This window comes from Mauremys reevesii, linkage group 7, assembly GCF_016161935.1.
Source record: "Mauremys reevesii isolate NIE-2019 linkage group 7, ASM1616193v1, whole genome shotgun sequence".
NCBI lineage: Eukaryota > Metazoa > Chordata > Testudines > Geoemydidae > Mauremys > Mauremys reevesii.
The window spans coordinates 77,878,597-77,900,327 of NC_052629.1; the positions used below are offsets into that span (position 1 = coordinate 77,878,597).

The 21,731-nt window shown below is 54.7% G+C and overlaps 1 protein-coding gene across 3 annotated transcripts; it reads left to right on the plus strand.

Annotated features, from left to right (window-relative positions):
* The first annotated feature begins 5,599 nt into the window (after positions 1-5,599).
* LOC120369145 (2'-5'-oligoadenylate synthase 1-like) lies at positions 5,600-19,051 on the plus strand. Of its 3 annotated transcripts, XM_039482090.1 has the most exons (8): positions 5,600-5,647; positions 9,713-9,858; positions 10,349-10,488; positions 13,007-13,301; positions 13,527-13,702; positions 15,273-15,505; positions 16,257-16,401; positions 16,978-19,050. In XM_039482090.1, exons 2-8 carry the CDS (start codon positions 9,834-9,836, stop codon positions 17,461-17,463), a joined length of 1,500 nt encoding a protein of 499 aa, XP_039338024.1. In that variant the 5' UTR covers positions 5,600-5,647; positions 9,713-9,833; the 3' UTR covers positions 17,464-19,050. The 3 variants fall into 3 exon arrangements, with proteins under 3 accessions (XP_039338024.1, XP_039338023.1, XP_039338025.1); XM_039482091.1 differs by lacking the exons at positions 5,600-5,647; positions 9,713-9,858 and adding an exon at positions 12,486-12,560 and having other exon boundaries at positions 10,422-10,488; positions 16,978-19,051; XM_039482089.1 differs by lacking the exons at positions 5,600-5,647; positions 9,713-9,858 and having other exon boundaries at positions 10,277-10,488.
* Positions 19,052-21,731: the final 2,680 nt, after the last annotated feature.

Genomic DNA, 21,731 nt, shown 5'->3' on the forward strand with positions numbered 1-21,731 from the left:
ACTACAGGACCTTGGTTGCAACCCATGTTCTATATGGTCCCAATTTATATCAATAACATCACGGTGTTCGGGCCATGAATCAGAAAAAATGGCCACATCATCGAGGTAGGCAACTGCACATTTTCCCAATCCTGCTAGTAGACCATCTACCAGCCTTTGGAAGGTGGCGGGTGCATTTTGCAGTCCGAACGGAAGCACATTAAATTCATACACCCCTGCATGGGTGATGAAGGCTGACTTTTGTTTAGCGGGTTTATCTAGTGGTACTTACCAGTACCCCTTGGTTAAATCTATTGTAGAGATGAATTGGGCACATCCCAGTTTCTCCAATAGCTCATCGGTGCGTGGCATTGGATAGTTGTCGGGGCGAGTTACAGCATTCAGCTTACGGTAGTCCACGCAAAAACGTATTTCCCCATCTGGTTTGGGAACCAGAACCACTGGAGATGCCCATGCACTGGTAGAGGAGCGGATGATACCCATCTCTAGCATGTTTTGGATCTCCCATTCAATAGCAACTTGGGCATGAGGAGACACCCGGTAGGGTGGGATTCTAGTAGGGTGAGCATTACCTGTGTCAATGGAGTGGTATGCTCGTTCAGTCCGTCCTGGGGTGGCTGAGAACAAGGGGGCGAAGTGAGTGCACAGCTCCTTGATCTGCTGCCGCTGTAGACGTTCCAGGGTTGTGGAGAGGTTCACCTCTTCCACCCCACCATTACTTTTTCCTTCGTAGTAGACACCTTCAGGCCACTCAGCGTCATCTCCTCCCTGGGCTATAAACTGACAAACCTGTAAGTTTCTGGCATAAAAGGGCTTTAGAGAGTTTAACATGGTACACCTTAGGTTTTAAGGAAGAAGTAGGAAATGCTATGAGGTAGTTAACAGCTCCCAGGCGCTCTGGGACCGTGAATGGTCCTTCCCATGATGCTTCCATCTTATGGGCCTGTTGCGCCTTTAAGACCATAACCTGGTCTCCTACTTTAAAGGAACGCTCTCTGGTATGTCTATCATACCAGGCCTTTTGCTCTGTTTGAGCATCCTTTAGGTTTTCTTTAGCAAGGGCTAAAGAATGTTGGAGGGTGCTTTGTAGGTTGCTTACAAAGTCCAGAATGTTAGTTCCTGGAGAAGGCGTAAACCCCTCCCATTGCTGCTTCACCAACTGTAATGGCCCCTTAACCTTGTGGCCATACGCAAGCTCGAATGGTGAGAACCCTAAACTGGGATGTGGTACAGCCCTGTAGGCAAAAAGCAACTGCTGCAACACTAGATCCCAATCATTGGAGTGTTCATTCACGAATTTACGTATCATGGCCCCCAAAGTTCCATTAAACCTCTCCACCAGGCCATTGGTTTGGTGGTGGTAAGGGGTTGCAACCAAGTGATGCACCCCATGAGTTTCCCACAGGTTTTTCATGGTTCCGGACAGGAAATTAGTTCCGGAATCTGTAAGGATGTCCGAGGGCCAACCTATCCTGGCAAAAATGTCAATTAAGGCCTGGCACACAGTGTTAGCCCTGGTGTTGCTTAGAGCTACTGCTTCCGGCCATCTGGTAGCAAAGTCCACAAAAGTCAGTATGTACTCCTTTCCTCTGGGGGTGGTCTTTGGGAAAGGACCCATAATATCCACAGCTACTCGCTGAAATGGGACCTCAATTATGGGGAGTGACTGGAGAGGGGCCTTGACCTGGTCTTGGGGCTTTCCTACCTTTTGGCATACCTCACAAGACCGGACATAATTGGCAACGTCTTTGCCCATTCCCTCCCAGTGGAAGGACTTCCCCAACGTGTCTTTGGTTCTGTTCACCCCAGAATGACCACTGGGATGATCATGGGCCAAGCTTAAGAGCTTTTCCCGGTACTTAGTTGGAACTACCAACTGTTTTTGAGGATGCCAGCCTTCCTGGTGTCCACCAGAAAGAATCTCCTTATATAAAAGTCCTTGTTCTACAACAAACAAGGATCGGTTACAAGAGCTGAGAGGCGCTGGGGTGCTCCATGCCGCCGCCCAAGCTTTCTTGAGGCTGTCATCTGCTTCCTGCTCAGTCTGGAACTGTTCCCTTGAGGCTGGAGACACTAGTCCCTCCGTAGACTGTGGACTTGGGTTTGGTCCATCTAGAAGCGATGTAGGTGATGAGGTTGTTTCCGTTGACTGTGAACCTCTCTCCGCTGGTGCACTAGGTGATATTTCAGGCTCTGGTTGGGCCTCTTGGGTAGGGTTGTCTGCTGCTTCTGCCAGTTCAGGCTCGCTGGCGACCTCTGGCGATGAGGTTGGAAACGGGTTTGCAAGCGCTGGCGTCAGTGCTGGCAACGGTTCTGCCACTGGTTGCTCTTCCAGTTCCGGTTCTGGGACTGGATGCACTATGGTGGTTTCAGTTGTTGGCATGGGATCCGGTTCCACCACCTCTGTTTGGGTCTCTGGTAACACAGATGGGGCCCTGGTGGATGGCTCAGGAACAGGGATGGGAGCGGAAGCTTGTTTGGCCTGGCTGCAGGTGACCACTCCCCCCCCTTGGCCAGGTTCACATGGTTGGCCAAGTCTTGCCCCACTAGCATGGGGATGGGATAATTGTCATAGACAGCAAAAGTCCATCTTCCTGACCAGCCCTTGTACTGGACAGGCAATTCAGCTGTAGGTAAGGTTACAGATTTTGATATGAATGGAGAAATTGTGATTTGGACCTCTGGGTTGATGAATTTTGGGTCCACTAAGGACTGGTGGATAACTGACATGTGTGCCCCGGTGTCTCTCTATGTGGTAATCTTCTTCCTGCCCACTCAAGGTTTCCCTGTGCTCCGGGGGTATTTGAGAGATATCTGGGCATGGGGATCCTTGGTGTGATGATGGTGTAATGGACTGTACTCGATTGGGATTTTTGGGGCAGTTGGCCTTTATATGTCCCAGTTTACTACATTTAAAACATTACCCAGCTGACGGGTCACTGGGCCAAGGTGGGTTGCTGGAGACTGGTGAGATGGGACTGTAGGTAATCTGAGGCTTTCCTTGGGTTGTAGCAGGGGTCTTGGGTGGCCCCCTGTGGTAGGGTTTATTGTCAGCTTGCCCCTTGTTATATTCCCTTCCCTTGATAGTAGCTTTTTTTTTTTCTGCTATTTTTGCCCATCTGCCTCCAATTTTCCCTGCCTCTGTTACATCTTTGGGCTTTCCATCTAGGATGTACCATTCTATTTTTTCAGGAACACCATTTAAGAACTGTTCCATTTGCATCAGGTGGGCCAGGTCTTCTAGAGATTGAATCTTTAGTCCTGACATCCATGCATCCCAATTCTTTCTAATGTAGTAGGCGTGTCTGGGGAATGACCCATCTGGTTTCCACTTTAGGGCTCTGAACCGCCGACGGGCATGCTCAGGTATTAGCCCATTCTGATTCTGGCCTTTGTTTGGAACAGTTTATAATCATTCATGTTTTCCTTAGGCATTTCAGCTGCCTCCTCTGCTAAGGGTCCACTGAGCTGTGGCCTCAGCTCTATCATGTACTGGTCTTCAGGGATGCTGTACCCATGGCAGGTCCTTTCAAAATTTTCCAAGAAGGCCTCAGTGTCATCACCTGCCTTGTAGGTGGGAAATTTCCTGGGATGGGGAACAGTGCCTGGAGAAGGGTTGTTAGGGTTGGCTGGAACATTCTGCTTGGCCTTTTCTAATTCCAGAGCCGGCTTCTGGATTTCCAGCTCTTTCTCTTTAAACTCCATTTGTCTCTTGTGGTCAGCCTCTCTGGCTTGTTGTTTCTCCATTTCTCTCTTGTGGGCAGCTTCTTCCCTGGCCGTTTCTGCATTAAGTAGTTCCATTCGTCTCTGATGTTCTTTCTTTTTCTGCAGCTTCCAGCCTAGCCAGTTTGAGTTTGTCAACTGTTTCACTGTTACTCATGTTTGTGTGCCTTCTGGGGCTGGCCACCCGCGCCCCCCCTGCAGTCAGTGAATTGACCGTGTAGCTTTAGCTCAGGTTGCTTGGTTTACAATTTCCTAACCTTTCTATTCCCAACTGAATAAAAAGAAAACAAAACTTTTCATTTGCAAATGGTTTTGCTAGTGGTTGCTGGCTCACAGCTTCTAACTGTGCTTCTTTGACCGAGAAAAAAGACCAAAAAACTGGTTTGTCCTGTTTCTAGCAACTTGCTAATGAGGGGTAGGCCAAGGCAGCAGGTCCAAACCCCCCTTGCCAGTGATGAATAGGCTGATACTGCAGTCTGCCCCAGTGAACAGGGGCTAGATGGAGACTGGGCAGTAGCCAACACTGAGGCAAAGTGGGGATAGTGGGGTGGGGGTTCCCCTGGGAGGGGGAGACCCAGTTAAAGGGGCACCAGGGTCCTGGGAAGGACATGGGGGGCCAGTAGCTGGAAGGCGGATCACCGGCCTGCAGAGGGCGCTCCAGAGCTGGAAAGGAGCTAATTCCCGAGGATGACCAGTAGGAGGTGCCACAGGGGTGAGTTTGACCTGTTTACACGTGGTGGAGAATGTGGGCATAGTGGTCCACCCCTCATATAAGGGGCCAGGGCAAGGACTGTGGGACAGTTGCCTGGAAGAAGAGCTGAGTCCAAGATGGTGGAGAAGAGGAGCAGTTATTGGAGGGCCTGGGCAGCGGCAGAGAACATTGCTCTGGCTGCTACGGGTGTGGGCACCCGGACCTTGTAAGAGACCAGGCGCTGGGGGCGAGAGGCCAGGGCCTGGACTTAAAAACTGTTTTGCCTGTGTGCGACAAGGGCACTTGAAAAGGGAGTACCCCTATCGGGAGAGCGCAAGGAGGCCCTGCCCAGAAAAGGTACCCACTGTGAGGGTAACAGGGGGAGCCCAGACTTGTTGGGCCTGTGGGCGGCCAGGGCACCAGAAGAGGGAGTGCCGGTATAGGACTCACAGGGCCCAGGCAAGCCCTGGAGGAAGGGCTGCACTGGAGACAGACCGTGGACAGACAAGAGTGCCCCCTGCGAAGCTAACGGGGGGTTCCAAACTTGTTGGGCCTGTGGAGAACTGGGGCACCAGAAGAGGGAATGCACTCAGGGGACTCACAGGGCCCAGACTAGCCCTGAGGTGGTCAGGGTGGGCACTGGCTGTGCTGCCTCTGCCACAAGGAGCACAAGCAGCCTAGTCCCCAGAGAAGTTGTGGGAGGCCGGAGGACCAGGCCAGGTCCAAGATTGCCCCAAAGGAGGGGGTGGTGATGACCAAGGCCCAAAAGAGGGGCCTGGCAGAGGCAGAGAGGCCCCAAACAAACTGGGGATCCCATGGAGGAGCTGAAAAGGCCACCATGGGAACCCAAACCCTGGAGGAAGGAAGCAGGCTGCTCCAAACACTGGAGAGCCTGTGAGCAGAAAGGGATTCTCTGCGGGCCCAGCTGAGGAGAAAGCTGGGCCGGTAGAGCACCCAGCCCACTCCCGGTGGAGCGGTTCTTGAGGTGGGGGGTGTGTACCAGGGTGGATCCCTGCTCTGGCCCTGAAGGGGTTAAAAACAGCCCTGGGAAGGGGCTGAGGCTTGAGAAAGCAGCTTTTATGCTGGGCTGATTGGGAAGTGGCTGCAGCTGGGCCACGCCCCAATCAGGCCCAGCTGGCCCCTATAAGAAGGCCAGGGAAGCCAGAAGCCCCAAAACAGTCTCTCTCTAGCTGTAGAGGGTGATGGGCCTGGCTTCAGGGAACTGGACACAAGGTACCTCAGTGAAGCAGGGCTGGGGAAAGGCTGAGGAGCTGGGGAGCTCTAGCCTGGAAAGCCCCAGGCTGTGGCCTAGCATTGGGCTAAGAGGTACTAGGGGTTGCAGAGGGCAGCCCAGGGGTAGGCCAAGGCAGCAGGTCCAAACCCCCCTTGCCAGTGATGAATAGGCTGATACTGCAGTCTGCCCCAGTGAACGGGGGCTAGATGAAGACTGGGCAGTAGCCAACACTGAGGCAAAGTGGGGATAGTGGGGTGGGGGTTCCCCTGGGAGGGGGAGACCCAGTTAAAGGGGCACCAGGGTCCTGGGAAGGACACGGGGGCCAGTAGCTGGAAGGCGGATCACCGGCCTGCAGAGGGCGCTCCAGAGCTGGAACGGAGCTAATTCCCAAGGACGACCAGTAGGAGGTGCCACCGGGGTGAGTCCGGCCCGTTTACAGAGTCCTTGTGATACCTTAGAGACCAACAAATGTATTTGGGCATAAGCTTTTGTGGGCTAAAAACCACTTAATCAGATGCATGGAGTGAAAAATACAGGAAGCAGAACAGGGCCGCCCAGAGGATTCCGGGGGCCCGGGGTCTTCGGCGGCGGGGGGCCCTTCCGTTCCGGGACCCGCTGCCGAAGTGCCCCGAAGACCCGCGGCGGGCCCCCCCCCACCGCCGAATTACCGCCGAAGCGGGACCCGCCGCCGAAGTGCAGCCCGATCTTTGGCGGTGATTCTGCGGCGGGGGGGTCCCCAACACGGGTCTTCGGGGCACTTCGGCGGCAGGTCCCGGAACGGAAGGCCCCCCCCCCCGCCGAATTACCGCCGAAGACCGAGCTGAACTTTGGCGGCGGGTCCCGCTCCGTCTTTGGCGGTAATTCGCCGGCGGGGGGTCCTTCCGCCCCGGAGTGGAAGGACCCCCCCGCCGGCGAAGACCGGGAGCAGAAGAAGCTCCTGCGCCCGGCTGCGCAAGAGTTTGCCGGGCCCCCCGGAGCAAGTGAAGGACCCCGCTCCAGGGGCCCCGAAAAACTCTGGTGGGGGCCCCTGTGGGGCTTGGGGCCTGGGGCAAATTGCCCCTCTTGCCCCCCCCTCTGGGCGGCCCTGAAGCAGAATGTACATTATAGCACATATTCTGGCCTTGCAGTCTTTGACTTGCGCCTCTAGGGCCCGGGACATTATGGGGGTGGGGAAACACCGAGGGGCAGGTTTGCCCCAATCTTCCCCCTCCCGTCTCTTTGGCCCTTCACACCCAATTGGCATCAGGATGGTAAAGGCAGCCCCCGCCCCACACACCTGGGTGCTGAAAAGGGGCCTCGGGCAGTGATGGCTGAGGCCTGGGTATTTCTGACCCACTCTATTTGTCTCCCACAGTATTCTTGCCAACAAGTTAAAGTAGTATGGATTGGATGAATGGACTATAAGGTGGATAGAAAGCTGGCTAGATCGTCGGGCTCAACGGGTAGTGATCAGCGGCTCCATGTCTAGTTGGCAGCTGGTATCAAGCAGAGTGCCCCAAGGGTCAGTCCTGGGGCCGGTTTTGTTCAATATCTTCATTAATGATCTGGAGGATGGCGTGGACTGCACTCTCAGCAAGTTTGCAAATGACACTAAACTGGAGGAGTGGTAGATACGCTCGAGGGTAGGGATAGGATACCGCGGGACCTAGCCAAATTAGAGAATTGAGCCAAAAGAAATCTGATGAGGTTCAACAAGGACAAGTGCAGAGTCCTGCACTTAGGACGGAAGAATCCCATGCACTGCTAGAGACTAGCGACTGAGTGGCTAGGCAGCGGTTCTGCAGAAAAGGACCTAGGGGTTACAGTGGATGAGAAGCTGGACATGAGTCAACAGTGTGCCCTTGTTGCCAAGAAGGCTAACAGCATTTTGGGCTGTATAAGTAGGGGCACTGCCAGCAGATCAAGGGACGTGATCATTCCCCTCTATTCGACATTGGTGAGGCCTCATTTGGAGTACTGTGTCCAGTTTTGGACCCCACACTAAGAAGGATGTGGAAAAATTGGAAAGAGTCCAGCGGAAGGCAACAAAAATGATTAGGGGGCTGGAGCACATGACTTATGAGGAGAGGCTGAGGGAACTGGGATTACAGTAACTCCTCACTTAACATTGTAGTTTGTTACTGAAAAATGCGACTTTAAGCGAAACAATGTTAAGCGAATCCAATTTACCCATAAGAATTAATGTAAATGAGGGGGTTAGGTTCCAGGGAAATTTTTTTCACCAGACAAAAGACTATATAAAACAGTAAGTTTTAAACAAACAATTTAATACTGGTACACAGTGATGATTATTGTGAAGCTTGGTTGAGATGGAGGAGTCAGAAGGTGGGATATTTCCCTTACTGCTAAATGATGAACTAGCAATTGGTTGAACCCTCAAGTGTTAACTCTCTCTCTACACAAGGCAGCAGGAATTGAGGGAGATGTGCGCATTTCCCTTAAGTACACTGCTTGTTAATAAGATCAGCTTGCTGAGAGGCAGCTGCTGCAAGCTTCCTCTGTCCTGAGTCCTGGTCTGTCCCACCTGCTCTATGGAAGATGGGGTAAGCGGGGTGCAGGAGCAGGGGGGAAAGGGACACCCTGACATTAGCCCCTCTCTTGCTCCCGCACAGCAAGCAGGAGTCTCAGGGAGCACCTCCAAGGCAGAGGGCAGGAGCAGCATATAGCAGTGTGGGGAGGGACACAGCTGGACTGCAGGCAGCTGCTGCACAGGGAACTTAGGGAAGCGGGCAGATGATAGGGGGCTGCTCTCCCTGCAAGCAGTAGACAAAGCAGGCGGCTGCCAAACAACATTAGAAGGGAGCATTACATAACTTTAAAGGAGCATTTTCCCCTAATTGATCAGCAATGTAACAATGAAACAAGGTTAACCGGGACGAATTTAAGTGAGGAGTTATTGTATTTAGTCTGCAGAAGAGAAGAATGAGGGGGGATTTGATAGCTGCTTTCAACTACCTGAAAGGGGGTTCCAAAGAGGATGGATCTAGACTGTTCTCAGTGGTACCAGATGACAGAACAAGGAGTAATGGTCCCAAGTTGCAGTGCAGGAGGTCTAGGCTGGATATTGGGAAACACTGTTTCACTAGGAGGATGGTGAAGCACTGGAATGGGTTGCCTAGGGAGGTAGTGGAATTTCCTTCCTTAAGGTTTTTAAAGTCAGGCTTGACAAAGCCCTGGCTGGGATGATTTAGTTGGGGATTGGTCCTGCTTTGAGGACTAGATGACCTCTTGAGGTCCCTTCCAACCCTGATATTCTATAATTCTGTGAAATCCCCCCAGTTTCGCTTGGGCTCTATGTCGCCTGCTCTCCAGTGGGCAGCGCTGCTGGGAGCTTTCTGCTACTCCTCGAGCTGGTGACATAATCTGCACCGCTCAGTTTCCACTTCCAGCCAAAGCAGGCCAGGCTGCTTCCTTGTCACCTGCTGGCACTGGCTGCGTCACCCCTCCGCCCCGGGCCAGGCAGGCATGGGAACTTCCCACGCAGGGAAGAGATGGAAACCGAATCCGATGCCCCTGCCCCAGTGCCAAGGAGTGATCCCCAGCTTCCAGCAGCAGCCCATACTGCAGTTTCGTTTCTCTAGTGAATGGAAAATGAAACTTAGCAGATCAAAACCGGGGAAACCCTTAGCTCTGCTGCTGCCAGTTAAGGTGGCCTTAGGGAGCAGCTCCAAAGTGCTCGCCCAGGTGCTCGTCTGCCCTGGCTCCTGCATTGGGGTGCGCTGCAGGTGCCCCCCCTCCCCCAAATCCTGCTGTTCTTCCTTCAGCCAGGCTTGAAAATGCCCCTCAGCCAGGGGGCAGGTAGTCGCTGTCCGGGTCAAGGGGGAACCTCACCACCACTTAACCAGCCCTTTCGTAAAGGAAGGGCCGGCCTGGCAGGCTTGCTGCTGGAGAGGAAGCGCAGCAGTCGGGAGGCTGCCGTGAGGCTGCAGGCAGATGGCTCCAGGACCCCCCCTGGCACTCAGGGGTGTCCAGACAGCAGGCAGCAGAGTGACATTAACGAGACTCTGGGCTGGGGGTTCATGTCCCTGCCCACGGCCCTTCATTTGGGTCTCCCTGATTCCTAGATTCCAGGGCCAGAATGGACTCTGCCCTCCTGTGCAGCACTGGCCAGTGACCTGCCCCAAAATAACCCTGGGTGCAGCTCTGCCAGCAAAGCATCGGGTCTTGCTTTAAAAATGGCCAGGGATGGAGAAGCCACCACCCCGCCTTGGTAAGTTGTTCCAATGGTTAATTGCCCTCCCTGTTAATTGGTAACTGCCCCAGGGAGAGTAGAGGGTCCCTGTGTCCCAGCCTAGGCGCATCAAACTGACACGGACGAGGTCAGTGTCACTCTCTGGTGGGGTGGGGGAGACAGACACTCAGGATAGGGGCTGGCATGAAGGACAGCGCCTGCAAACAGGGCCTAGGGACAGCCCCCTCCTAGGAATCCCTGGGGATGGGGGAAGTGCATTGGGCTGTCCTTGGAATTGCGGATGAGGACCAGCCCCCAGGTTTCTCTCCTAGCCATGCCCAGCAGGCGTCTGGTGGACAGTTCTAGTCCTGTAGCCCAGGCCACCTTAACAAGCTCAGCCTGATGTCATCCAGAGGGAGGAGATCAGCAGGGCTGGGCTTTGCCGGGGTTGCTTAAAAGCAGCAGCAGCAGAGGAAGGCAGGGACAGGGAGCAAAGCAGCAGAGATGGAGCTGTACCAGGTGCCCGCAGGATCGCTGGATGCCTGGATTGCAGAGCATCTCCAGCCCAGTGAGGAATTCCAGCTGCAGGTGAAAGACACTGTCCGGAGGATCTGTGATTTCCTGAAGGAGACGTGCTTTGATGACATCAAGGTGTTCAAGACGGTGAAGGTGAGTCTGTCCTGGACCAGCTGCCGGTGTGAAAGAGCTTGTCAGGGCTCCTTTGGTGCAGGCAAAAGCCTGGGTGCCTACACTGTGATCAGGGCAAGCTGAAACCACCAGCTGGATGGGCCAAGGGATGCCGAACAGGGCTCCCACTTACAGCTGGCAGCAGAGGGCATTATCCCATAACAGCCCTGGCTTCCCCGTTGCTGGTGGGATCAGGTAGGAACGTAGGAGCTGCATTGTCAGGTCAGAGCAGTTTTAGCCCAGTAATCTGTCTCTGACAGTGACCAGCACCAGCTGCTTCAGTGGAAGGCACAAGATCCCACCTCGTGGACAATTATAGAATTATTTGCCTATAGGGGAAGTTTCTTCCTGACCACAGGCTGTTAGTGGTCAGTTTATGCTCTGAAGCATGAGAGTTTGTCTCCCTTGTACGGTGACATGTTTCAGACTGGTAGCCGTATCAGCAAAAAGAACAGGAGTACTTGTGGCACCTTAGAGACTAACAAATTTATTTGAACATAAGCTTTTGTGGGCTAAAACCCACTTCATCGGATTCATGCAGTGGAAAATACAGTAGGAAGATATATATACACAGAGGACATGAAAAAATGGGTGTTGCCATAGCCCACCTTAACTGATTATTCTCGTTATAGTTGGTATTATCAGCAGGAGGAAAAAAAAACTTTTGTAGTGATAATCAGGATGGCCCATTTCCAACAGTTGACAAGAAGGTGTGAATAACAGTAGGGGGGAAATGAGCACAGGGAAATAGGTTTTACTCTGTGTAATGACCCATCCACTCCCAGTCTTTATTCAAGTCTAATTTAATGGTGTCCAGTTTGCAAATTAATTCCAATTCTGCAGTTTCTCGTTGGAGTCTGTTTTTGAAGTTTTTGTTGGGGTATTGTGACTTTGATGTCTGTAATTGAGTGACCAGGGAAGTTGAAGTGTTCTCCGACTGGGTTTTGAATGTTATAATTCTTGATGTCTGATTTGTGTCCATTTATTCTTTTATGTAGAGCCTGTCCGGTCTGGCCAATGTACATGACAGAGGGTCATTGCTGGCACATGATGGCATATATCACATTGGTAGATGTGCAGGTGAACAAGCCTATGATGGTGTGGCTGATGTGATTAGGTCCTATGATGGTGTCCCCTGAACAAATATGTAGACAGAATTGGCAACAGGCTTTGTTGCAAGGATAGGTTCCTGGGTTAGTGTTTTTGTTGTGTGGTGTGTGGTTGCTGGTGAGTATTTGCTTCAGATTGTGGGGCTGTCTGTAGGTGAGGACTGGCCTGTCTCCCAAGATCTGAGAGTGAGGGATCGTCCTTCAGGATACGTTGTAGATCCTTGATGATGTGCTAGAGAGGTTTTAGTTGGGGGCTGAAGGTGATGGCTAGTGGCGTTCTCTTACTTTCTTTGCAGGCATCCGATGAAGTGGGTTTTAGCCCACAAAAGCTTATGCTCAAATAAATTTTAGTCTCTAGTGTGCCACAAGTACTCCTGGTCTTTTCTCCCTTGTACATTTCCCTTTCTGCTGAAAACAAATAGGGATGTTCTAGTTATCCTTCAAATGTCTTATCCTGTGGAGAGGGCTCACAAGCTCATGGCCTCATTTGAGTGAGTTCCACGGATATGCTGTCACAAAAAATACCTTTTCAGGTGTTTTAAATGTGTTGCTTTTTAATCTAGCATTATTAGACATGTGATACATCTTCTCTGAATCAATGGCTCTCAACCTTTCCCCTGTTGGGTCACTACCTTGTAATCAGCACTCCCTTTACCAATAACAGGACAGGAAGTTTTCAAAACCTCTCCCCAGTCCCATTTATTACGTCCAGAAAAATTACACTAAAAAAGAGTTATTGAGATTGCAACTCAAACATTAGGATGTGCCAGAGGTAAGGTGGCCTGTTTAACCTCATTTCGGCCCCATTGTGCATATGTATTACAATACAGGCTTTAATGACATGATCACATATTATTTTTCCCATGGGAGCCCCTAGGGTCTGGTTTGCAGAATTGCTGAGTGCTCACAGCTGCGACTGAAGCCAACGGGAGCTGGGCTTTGACGGTACAACATGCTGTATAAATGCTACATCATCTGAGGGGCTGGCCAAACTCTGACACATCTGTACTGAGCACGTGCAAAGGGGGAGATTTCAAAGGTTCTTAGCTTGGGCAAAGTTGGGTGGGTTTTCACGGGCATGGCATAAGGTGCATCCCTGAGATGTAGGTCACCCCGCTGTCAAATTTCAAGGCTCTGCCCCGTCTTCAGTGATCAGGAGATGCAGGGAGAGGGCGCCCCAGCAGTATACACTACAACACAGGATTCATCCCAGGAATATTTTCTATCCCATCCTAACAGTTCTGGTTTGTTTCTGGCTGCCCAGCAGGGTGGGTTGTGCCAGAGGGGTGACCTGGCTCAGCGGGCGCAGGGGTGAGGGCCCCCGTACGGCTCAGCGCCCTGGGATTGTTGAGAGGGTAGCGCAGTGAGCAAATGCTTCTGTTCCTTGGCAGGGCGGCTCCGCAGGGAAGGGGACAGCCCTGAAGAACAACTCGGATGCGGATCTGGTCCTTTTCCTCAGCTGCTTCTCCAGCTACCAGGACCAGATGGAGAACCGTGCGGCTGTACTCAACACCATCAAGCAGAAGCTGAACCGGTGCCGACAGACCATCGCCTTCAGCGTTGACGTGGAGGTTTCCAAGCCGAAGGAGAAGGGCACCTGCCCGCGCTCGCTCTCCATCACCATCCAGTCGAAGAGACGGTGGGAATCCATTGAGGTGGACGTGCTCCCGGCCTACGATGCCTTAGGTAGGGACTGTATCCCTGCCCCTCAGCTCGGCCTCCGGGGATCCAACAGGTTTGGGGGTACGCACCCCCCGCAACGTCCTCATGGGCCCCAGGGCTTATCCTGAGAGAGCTCATGGGAATGACGGTGCAGCCTATGTATGGGACACAGGACTAGCCCAAGGCCCATTGGGACAGGACTCCCCTCAGATCTGTGTGTGGTGACCCTTCCTCCACTCTCTCCCCCAGGGCAGGTGACTCCTGGCAGCAAACCTTCCCCCCAGGTCTATGAGGATCTGATTCGGGCCAGAGCCGGGCCCGGTGAGTTCTGCACCTCCTTCACCGAGCTGCAGAGGGACTTCGTGAAGCGTTGCCCGGCCAAGCTCAAGAACCTGCTGCGGCTGGTCAAGCACTGGTACAAAGAGGTGAGGTGCCCTGCCCTGCCCCAGTCAGTGATTCCCCTCTCCCCCGCCCTTGCTCCTTCTAACACTCCTCCAGTCCTGGGGGTTACCATTGTATGTTAATGTGGGTTCAGCTGGAGAGCTCTGGGCTGACAAAAGAACCTCCCACATGCTAAAAACCCCTCTGGAATAAAGCTACTGAAGGTGATCACAGGAACCCCTCCACCTGCCAGCGCTTCTCAAGTCTTTCCAGAAGATCACTTTGCTTCCCAGCATTTTGCTCACCGGAGATGGTGGTCGTCTTGGCTTAGCCTGGTCTGTCCTAGCTCACTGCTCTCCTGGATGCTGTTGGGGTGGGCTGCAGTGACTGGGTTCCATCACCCCATCAAAGGGCCGTGGGTGTCGCTGGAGGCAGACAGGACACTGGACTAGATGGATCTTGGCTCTGATCCAGTCTGGCGAGTTTGCTGAGTCCCTCTCTAGCAGTCCCAGAATATCTGTCCAGATCACTGGTCCCCAAACTGTGGGGCACCCCCCCCCAGGGGCACACAGAGGAACATTCAGGGGGGACACCGCAGGGCCTGGGCCAGCCTCCACAGAGGGTAGGGAGGGAGCGCCACCCAGCCCCACTCTGCCCTCAGCTCCAGCTCTGCTCCAACCCCGTGGCTCCACTCCTGGCCACAGCCCCAGCCACAGCTCCAGCCCTGGCCTTGGCCCCCGGCTCCCAGTTCCCGCATGGGTGCGGACAGATTACATTATGGGTAAGGGGGGCGAGACATGAAAAGTTTGGGGACCGTTGGTTTAGATGGCTTGGGTCACTCTGAGACAAGCGCTCACAAGATCTTCTGATCATTGACTGGACCAGAGGTTAAACAACAGAATTGTTGGCCATCTTGAACAGAGTCTGACTAGGAAACAGAATCGATTTAAAAATCATTCCAAAACAACAATTTATATATCACTAGAGATAGAGCTAGATATAAATTCCCCATTGGAACTAAATTTGTGTAGCTTCATAACAACCAAACCCTCAAACATCCAATCACACGTCTCCTCCTCTAATCTCAGGGCGAGCAACTGAACAAAGAGCAAATTTCAGATAATGATTTAACAACCTATTTGCTGCTCACTTGAGTGGAAATGACACTAGCCTGTCCCATGGCACTTTACAGGGCCTGGGGAGAAGAATTTTCTTTATCCTAATAAACACCTGAAATGAGTCAGTGCCTGATGCCACAGTCTGTGGGGACTTCACACCAGCAGTGGAAATAAAATGTGGAGCCTTCCGTTTCAGAAGCACGGACCTCTGCCACCTGAGCTAAAGGAGAATCCCCACTAGATGTTAGCAATATAGGGCCTTGACACACAACTGAGCAGGTCTGATTACACACGCACACTCTCTCTCTGTTTCCAGCTGGTACATTACACCCCGGCTCACCTTGTCTGGCCACTGCTAAGTAGTTGAGGGTTGTGATGAGCATAGGACATGGGCAGGGGAGGGCACCCACCTGACCACGCAGCAAGAGGGATTTGAGGCCCCTGTACTCCCACCCCATCCCATGTCTCAGGCCGGCTTCCCCCATCTCCTTAACAGCTTTCCAAGACAACGACGGGCTTGCCAACCAAGTATGCCCTGGAGCTGCTGACCATCTACGCCTGGGAGAGTGGCACCGAGAGGGCAGAGAAGTTCAGCACAGCTGAGGGGTTCCGCACGGTGATGGAGCTGCTGTGCCGGTACCAAGATCTCTGCGTCTACTGGACCGAGTTTTACGATCTCCAGTCCTCCGTGATAGGGCCCCATGTCAAACGGCTGCTGCGGGAGCAATGGTGAGACCCCTGCATCTGCTCCTCTTGTCTCTGCACGGCTCACTCATGTCTGGCTGCAGCTTGGCCTTCCTTTCTGCGTGGGAGGGAGACTCTCATACCTGGGGACACGCAAGCAGAGAACTGGCAACTCTGCTCAGCGTCTCTCAGCCCTGCCACCCCCAAGACCCCTGCGGTTACACTCAGCATCAACCAAGCAATGTGGCCGGCCCAGCAGGCCCTGCACCATGTACAGCCAGGTTGCCTCTGGGGGTGTAGGCCCAAGAGGAGCCCCAACCCCATGGAGCTCACTGACGGGGCGAGGGCTCGTGAATGAGTGCGTGTGGTACCCGGCAACACCCCTGGGCCGGCACTAGAGATGGGTGTGATAGTATCGCATGTACTAGGGCAGCAGCTGTCTCCAGCCCCTCAGCTGCCCAGACCCTGGCTTTTCCAAGCTGGGAGACCCCAGACCATACTCACCCTCCCCATTGCCCCATCCTCAAGCCCCTGGGACTCTGGCTCCAGTCGGCCAAGCCTGAGACTCCCTCCTCCAGCTCCCCTCTGCTCTCCCTCCCCTCAGTGCGGTGCCTGAGCCGGGGCAGGCAACGTGGTCAGCAGGCAGCTGGCATGTGTCAGCAGCCTGGACACAGAGCAGGGCCCGGCTCATGGGGGAGAGGGAGCGGGCTGGGGCAGACAGCAGAGCCTCTGGCCACGTAGGCAGGCAGCTCAGCCGAGGAGCCATCGACAGAGAGAATCTGTTGTGTGTTCGCAGCCCCGTGATCCTGGATCCAGCCGACCCGACAGGAACCTTGGGGCAGGGAAAGAGGTGGGACCTGCTGGCGAGAGAAGCCGCCAAGTGCCGGGACCAGCTGTGCTGTAGGAACGGCCTCGCCCCCATCCGCTGCTGGGACGTGCAGGTACCAATGCCTCACAGGGCCCCTTCCCACCCCAGCCTGTGATGAGCTCTTCCCTGTTCAGAGCCTCCCAAGCATGGAGTAGCCGGGAGCTCCCCTGATGGCCCCTGCTCCTGCCCCGCTACCCACAGCGCCCCCTGCCGGGAGAGGCTGAGGCTAAAGTTGCTGCCCCTCCCCACAGCACCCCCTGCTGCGGAGGCTGCGGTTGGCATAGCCGGAAGCTCCCCCACAGCCAGTGCTCCTGCCCCGCTACCCACAGCGTCTCCTGCTGGGAGAGGCTGGGGCTGGAGTAGTCGGGAGCTCTCCCCACAGTCAGCGCTCCTGCCCCACCCCCACAGCGCCCCCTGCTGGGAGAGGCTGGGGCTGAAATTGCTGGGAGATCCCCCTCCCCCCACAGCCAGCGCTCCTGCCCAGCTCCCTGCTACAGAATCTGATGGGCCCAGAACTGCGGGAAGCGCTCATGTTGAGATTCCACTCCCCAGCAGAGGTTGCTATGCCAGGGTGCCATTAGAGGTTCTCCGCTGCCCCACCTGGGCTGTCCAACCCCCACCCATCCCCATCTCCTTGTCTCTCTTCCAGCCAGCCAGACCCATGCAGGTGATGGTGAAGCAGCTGTCAGGGGTCAGCCTGGCCCTGCGCCTGAGCCCCTCCACTACCACATGGGAGATTAAGGAGGAGCTCGAGCGTGCATGGGGCATCTCTCCTTACACGCAGCGCCTGGCCCTGCAGGAGCCTGGCCTGGAAAACCAGCTGCTGCTGGACGATCAGACCCTGGCATCTCACCACATCTTCTACGACACCACGGTCCTAATGCTCACGACCGAGCCCCAGGAGATGGAGATCTTTGTGAAGGACCATAACAGCAGAACTATCCCCTATGGTGTCCGCGCCAGTGACACTGTCCTGGGCCTGAAGAAGAAGATCGAGGGTCGCACGGGTGTCTCCGCCAGCCAACAGCGCCTGACGTTCAACAGCAAAGAGCTGCAAGACGACTATACGCTCGCCCATTACAGGATCCGGAGCAAGAGCACGGTCTTCCTGCTTTTGCGCCTCAGGGGTGGGTAAGATGCTCACTGGGACCTGCACCCTGGCAGAGAGAGCATCACAGTGGACTATGTTTCCCAAGATTCTTTGCATGATAATTCAGGACTTTGCTAATGCCCCCCACGTTCCAGAATCAGCACCACGTCCTTCTGTAGTGCCAGCCCATCCCCACGCCTCCTGCTGCAGCTCCTGGGAGCTCTTTCCCACTGCTCCATGGCCCGTTTCGGGATGTACTGCCCGCAGTGCAGAGCTGGGTGCTGGGCGCCCACCAAACATTGTTCATTATCCCCGTTGTTGTAGTCCCCTTCCTCCTCATGTCCTGACTCCACTGCTGTGTGTCACCATCTCCATTATTATGTTGTGCCAAATCCCGACCAGTGTGTGCCGCTTGGAATCCGAAATAAACTGCTTTACGCTAATCCCAGCTCCTGGATGTTATGTCCATGGGATGTGGGTCCCACCTGCCCTGTGCATATAGCTGGGGGTCATGGATTCAGAGATTCATTTACTGATCTCATCTAGTCTGACCTCCTGTGTCACACAGACCAGAGACCTGCCCCACATTAATTCTTCCAGCAGATCTAGCAGCAGTTCTGTGACTGGGTCGTGGCCCCCTCATCTGACCCGGCTACAGCAAACTTGGCTGAGTTGTCTCCTCCAGCGGCTTTGTTCAACACACACAGCCCCGCCGGCTTCCTCAGCGAGGCAGTGCATTGTGGGAGAATCTGGGCCACACTCCCATAGTGCCTCAGTGGAGACAGCGTACCTGGCAGATGGGGACACACAGCGGCACCAGCAGCATGTGGGCCAGTGCACCCTGGGATATCTGTGGCACAGGGAGCTGGGAGTGTCATGGACACGGTTATGGGGGGAGGCTCATTTACACGCCCAGCTGAGCTGTAATCAACCTGCTGACATGTTCCACCTCTAGGCTGAGCTGGAAAGGCACAATCCAGGAGGAGTAATGTCCTGGCTTGATACAGGACGGGGCCCTGTATGGAGGGCACGGGGTGTGGGCTCAGTGAGGGAACCAGAGGGCTGGAGGGTGGGGACTGTGCCCAAGATAAGAGGGACTCTGGCCCAGCCAAGTGCAGCTGGCACAGAGGTCTGAAAGAGGGATTTTTACACCATGTTTCAGCTCAGCCAACTTGTGGGACAGCTAAGGCCGTGGGACGCCCAGATGATGTGGGACTGGACAGGCCATTAATGTTTCTAGGACCAGGGCAGCATTCCCTTTGGTGGGAAAGCCCATCAGCCATTGGGGCAGTGATTTGTTGCCTCCTAGCCCAGAGAGAGATAAGGGATGTGTGTGGAGGGGGGAGATAGTGAGGATGTGGCAGATGAAGGGGGGATGTGGGGGTCATGGGGGACATTCATACACCCCTATCCATGACCTTATTGATGCCCACACAAAGGGTTAATTATATGGGGGAAATATTTTTGTCCAGCCTGCTGCCCCCCAGCACTTAGCAGAGAGGATGAGCACCCAATGGCAGAGGCAATGCCAAGATCAGACAGCAGGGGGAGGCAAAGAGAAGCATCCAGCTTCCCTCCTGTGCCTGACTGTGCACACAGCAACAATGTCAGCAGCAAGGGCGGGGGGAGGGGGGCTCACTCTGCAGCATGGCCCCCCCACATGTGCTATAATGTATATTCTGCTTACTGTATTTTTCACTCCATGCATCCGATGAAGTGGGGCTGTAGTCCACTAAAGCTTATGCCCAAATAAATTTGTTTGTCTCTAAGGTGCCACAAGGACTCCTCGTTAATTTAATAAAAAGAAGAGCGACTCTCAATCAGCGTTTGCATTGCAAACCAATTGCTGAGAACCCAAGAGAGTAGGGTTAGGTCATTTTTGCTGCATTCCCTGAAATCAATTTATTCCTGGACTTGTTTGGGAACAGACAGAGCCTGGATTCCCACCCCCCACCCCACCCCCGCCCCATAACAAGAAGTGTTCTACAGTAGATGTGCTGAAGTACTGACAGGTTTCATAGTAGCCATGTTAATCTGTATCCACAAAAAGAACAGGAGTACTGAGAGCACCTTCTAGACATCGCTGGCTCATTGGCTAATGACAGAGAAGAGAGAGCTCGGCTAGAGATCATATCTGTTGGATAAATAATGTGGTATATTTGGGCGTTTTGTTAACTGCTTTTGGTTTAGGAAGAAGGGGAACAGAGAGAGATCAGGCAGCGAAAGAGAGAACTAAACAGAACCAAGGAGTGTGATGGATTATTTTTCACTGGCAATTTTTAAATCAAGGGTGGGTATTTTTCTAAAGGACCTGCTTTAGTTCAAAGGAGAATTCATTCAGGGAAGTTTTCTGGTCTGTTTAATGCAGAAGCTCAGACTAGATGATCACAGTGGTCCCCCTTGGCCTTGAAGACAATGAAAAAGAGCAGAGGACTGTGTGTTAAAGGGGGAAAGAGTCAGAATGTGCAAGTGCCCCAAATCTGCGACCTCAGGTATGTCACATCACCTCTCTGCGCTCGGGTTTCCCTATGGATAACACTGTCCCATCTTGCAGAGGGGCAATGAGAATTCACGCTATTCTGCTGGTAATGTGGGCTGGCCGGGGGGGGGGGGGGTGTAGGATGGTCCTTTCCAGTTGATGGGGGGAGGGGGGAGGTCTCTGTGGGATGGGAAACTGGAGTTACCCCCTGGCTTGGGGCTAGCAGGCTTAGCCAGTTCCTGTGCACCCATGGCCAGCACAGCCTGACCAAGGCAGCAGCCTTTCGGACTCTCAGTGGGGGAGCGGTGAGGGGGCTGGCAGATGTGTTTGCTGGAGGGGGAAAATCCCTAGGTTGTCTCAGTCCCTCAGGTACCTGGGGGGGCAGCCCAGGGACCCCCTCTCTGGAGTCCAATTTCTTCAGCTGCTGGCAGCTCTTCCTTACTGAGTTCAAATCCAGGGCCGCCTAGAGGGGGGTGGCAAGTGGGGCAATTTGCCCCAGGCCCCGCAGGGGCCCCCATGAGAGTTTTTTGGGGCCCCTGGAGTGGGGTTCTTCACTCACTCCAGGGGCCCCGGAAAACTCTGGCGGGGCCCAAGCCCCTGGAGCATCTTCCACTCCCGGTCTTCGCCGGCAGAGGGTCCTTACTGCCGAAGCGGGACCCGCAGCCGAAGTGCAGCCGGGTCTTCGGTGGTAATCCGGCGGCAGGGGGCCCTTCCATTACGGGACCCACCGCCGAAGTCCCCCGAGGACCCGCAGCTATGGCCCCCCACCGCTGAATTACCACCAAAGACCCGGCTGCACTTCGGCAGCGGGTCCCTGCTTCGGCGGCAATTCGGTGGCGGGTCCCGGAGTGGAAGGACCCCCCGTCACCGAATTACTGCTGAAGCGGGGGCCCCCTGCATCCTCTGGGCGGCCCTGTCCAAATCAGCCAGGCCGAGTCAGTGCCACCCAGGGTCAGGGACAGATTAACACAGGGGATTTAGGGGCTGCAGCCCAGGGCCTTGGCCTAAGGGGGGACCCCATAGGCCCACGGGCTGGATGTGGCCCGCTGCTTCTTTTCATCTGACCATACGCCAGTCCCCGCGCCTTAGCACCGCCCCCACCCCGCAGGCTGGAGCCACAAGCACTGGCTCACCGGCATGCCCCTAGGCAAAGGGCATTCAGGGACTCTATGCATGCTGCCTCTGCCCCCAGTGCCAGCTCTGCAGTTCCCATTGCCCGGGAACCGCAGCCAATGGGAGCTGCAGGGGCAGCGCCTGTGGGCATGGGCAGCATGCACCACACAGACCGGCCTGGCCCTTCCACCTAGGAGTTGGACATGCCAGCCACCTCAGAGAGCAGAGCAGCACGGAGTCAGGACTAGCAGGGATCCTGCCTTAGCCCCACTGCATTGCTGAGCAGGAGCTGCCCAAGGTAAGCACCTCCAGGTTGGAGCTACACCCTGCACTCCCTACCTCAGCCCAGAGCCCCCTCCTTCACCCAAACTCCCACCCGGAGCCTACACCCCAACCCCCTGGCCTATCCCTGGCCCCACCTCTCCCACACCCCAATCCCCTGCCCCAGCCCTGAGCACACTTCCGCACTCCAAACCCCCAAGGGCCTCACAAAATCTAACAGCCCCAGGCCCACAGGGGAGTTAATCCAGCCCTGCCTGGGGTGCTGGGGCCGGCCTTGGGGCTGTGCATTTCGATGCTAGCCGGCCACCAGATCCGTCCCGCAAAGATCAGAGCACTTTGCTGCTGTCCCAGCTCTCCCCAGGCCGGAGCCCCCGCCCACACCGCCCCATGGGCACCGCTCTGCAGCTGGCTTCGCATCTCCCCGAGCGCTGCCACGTGA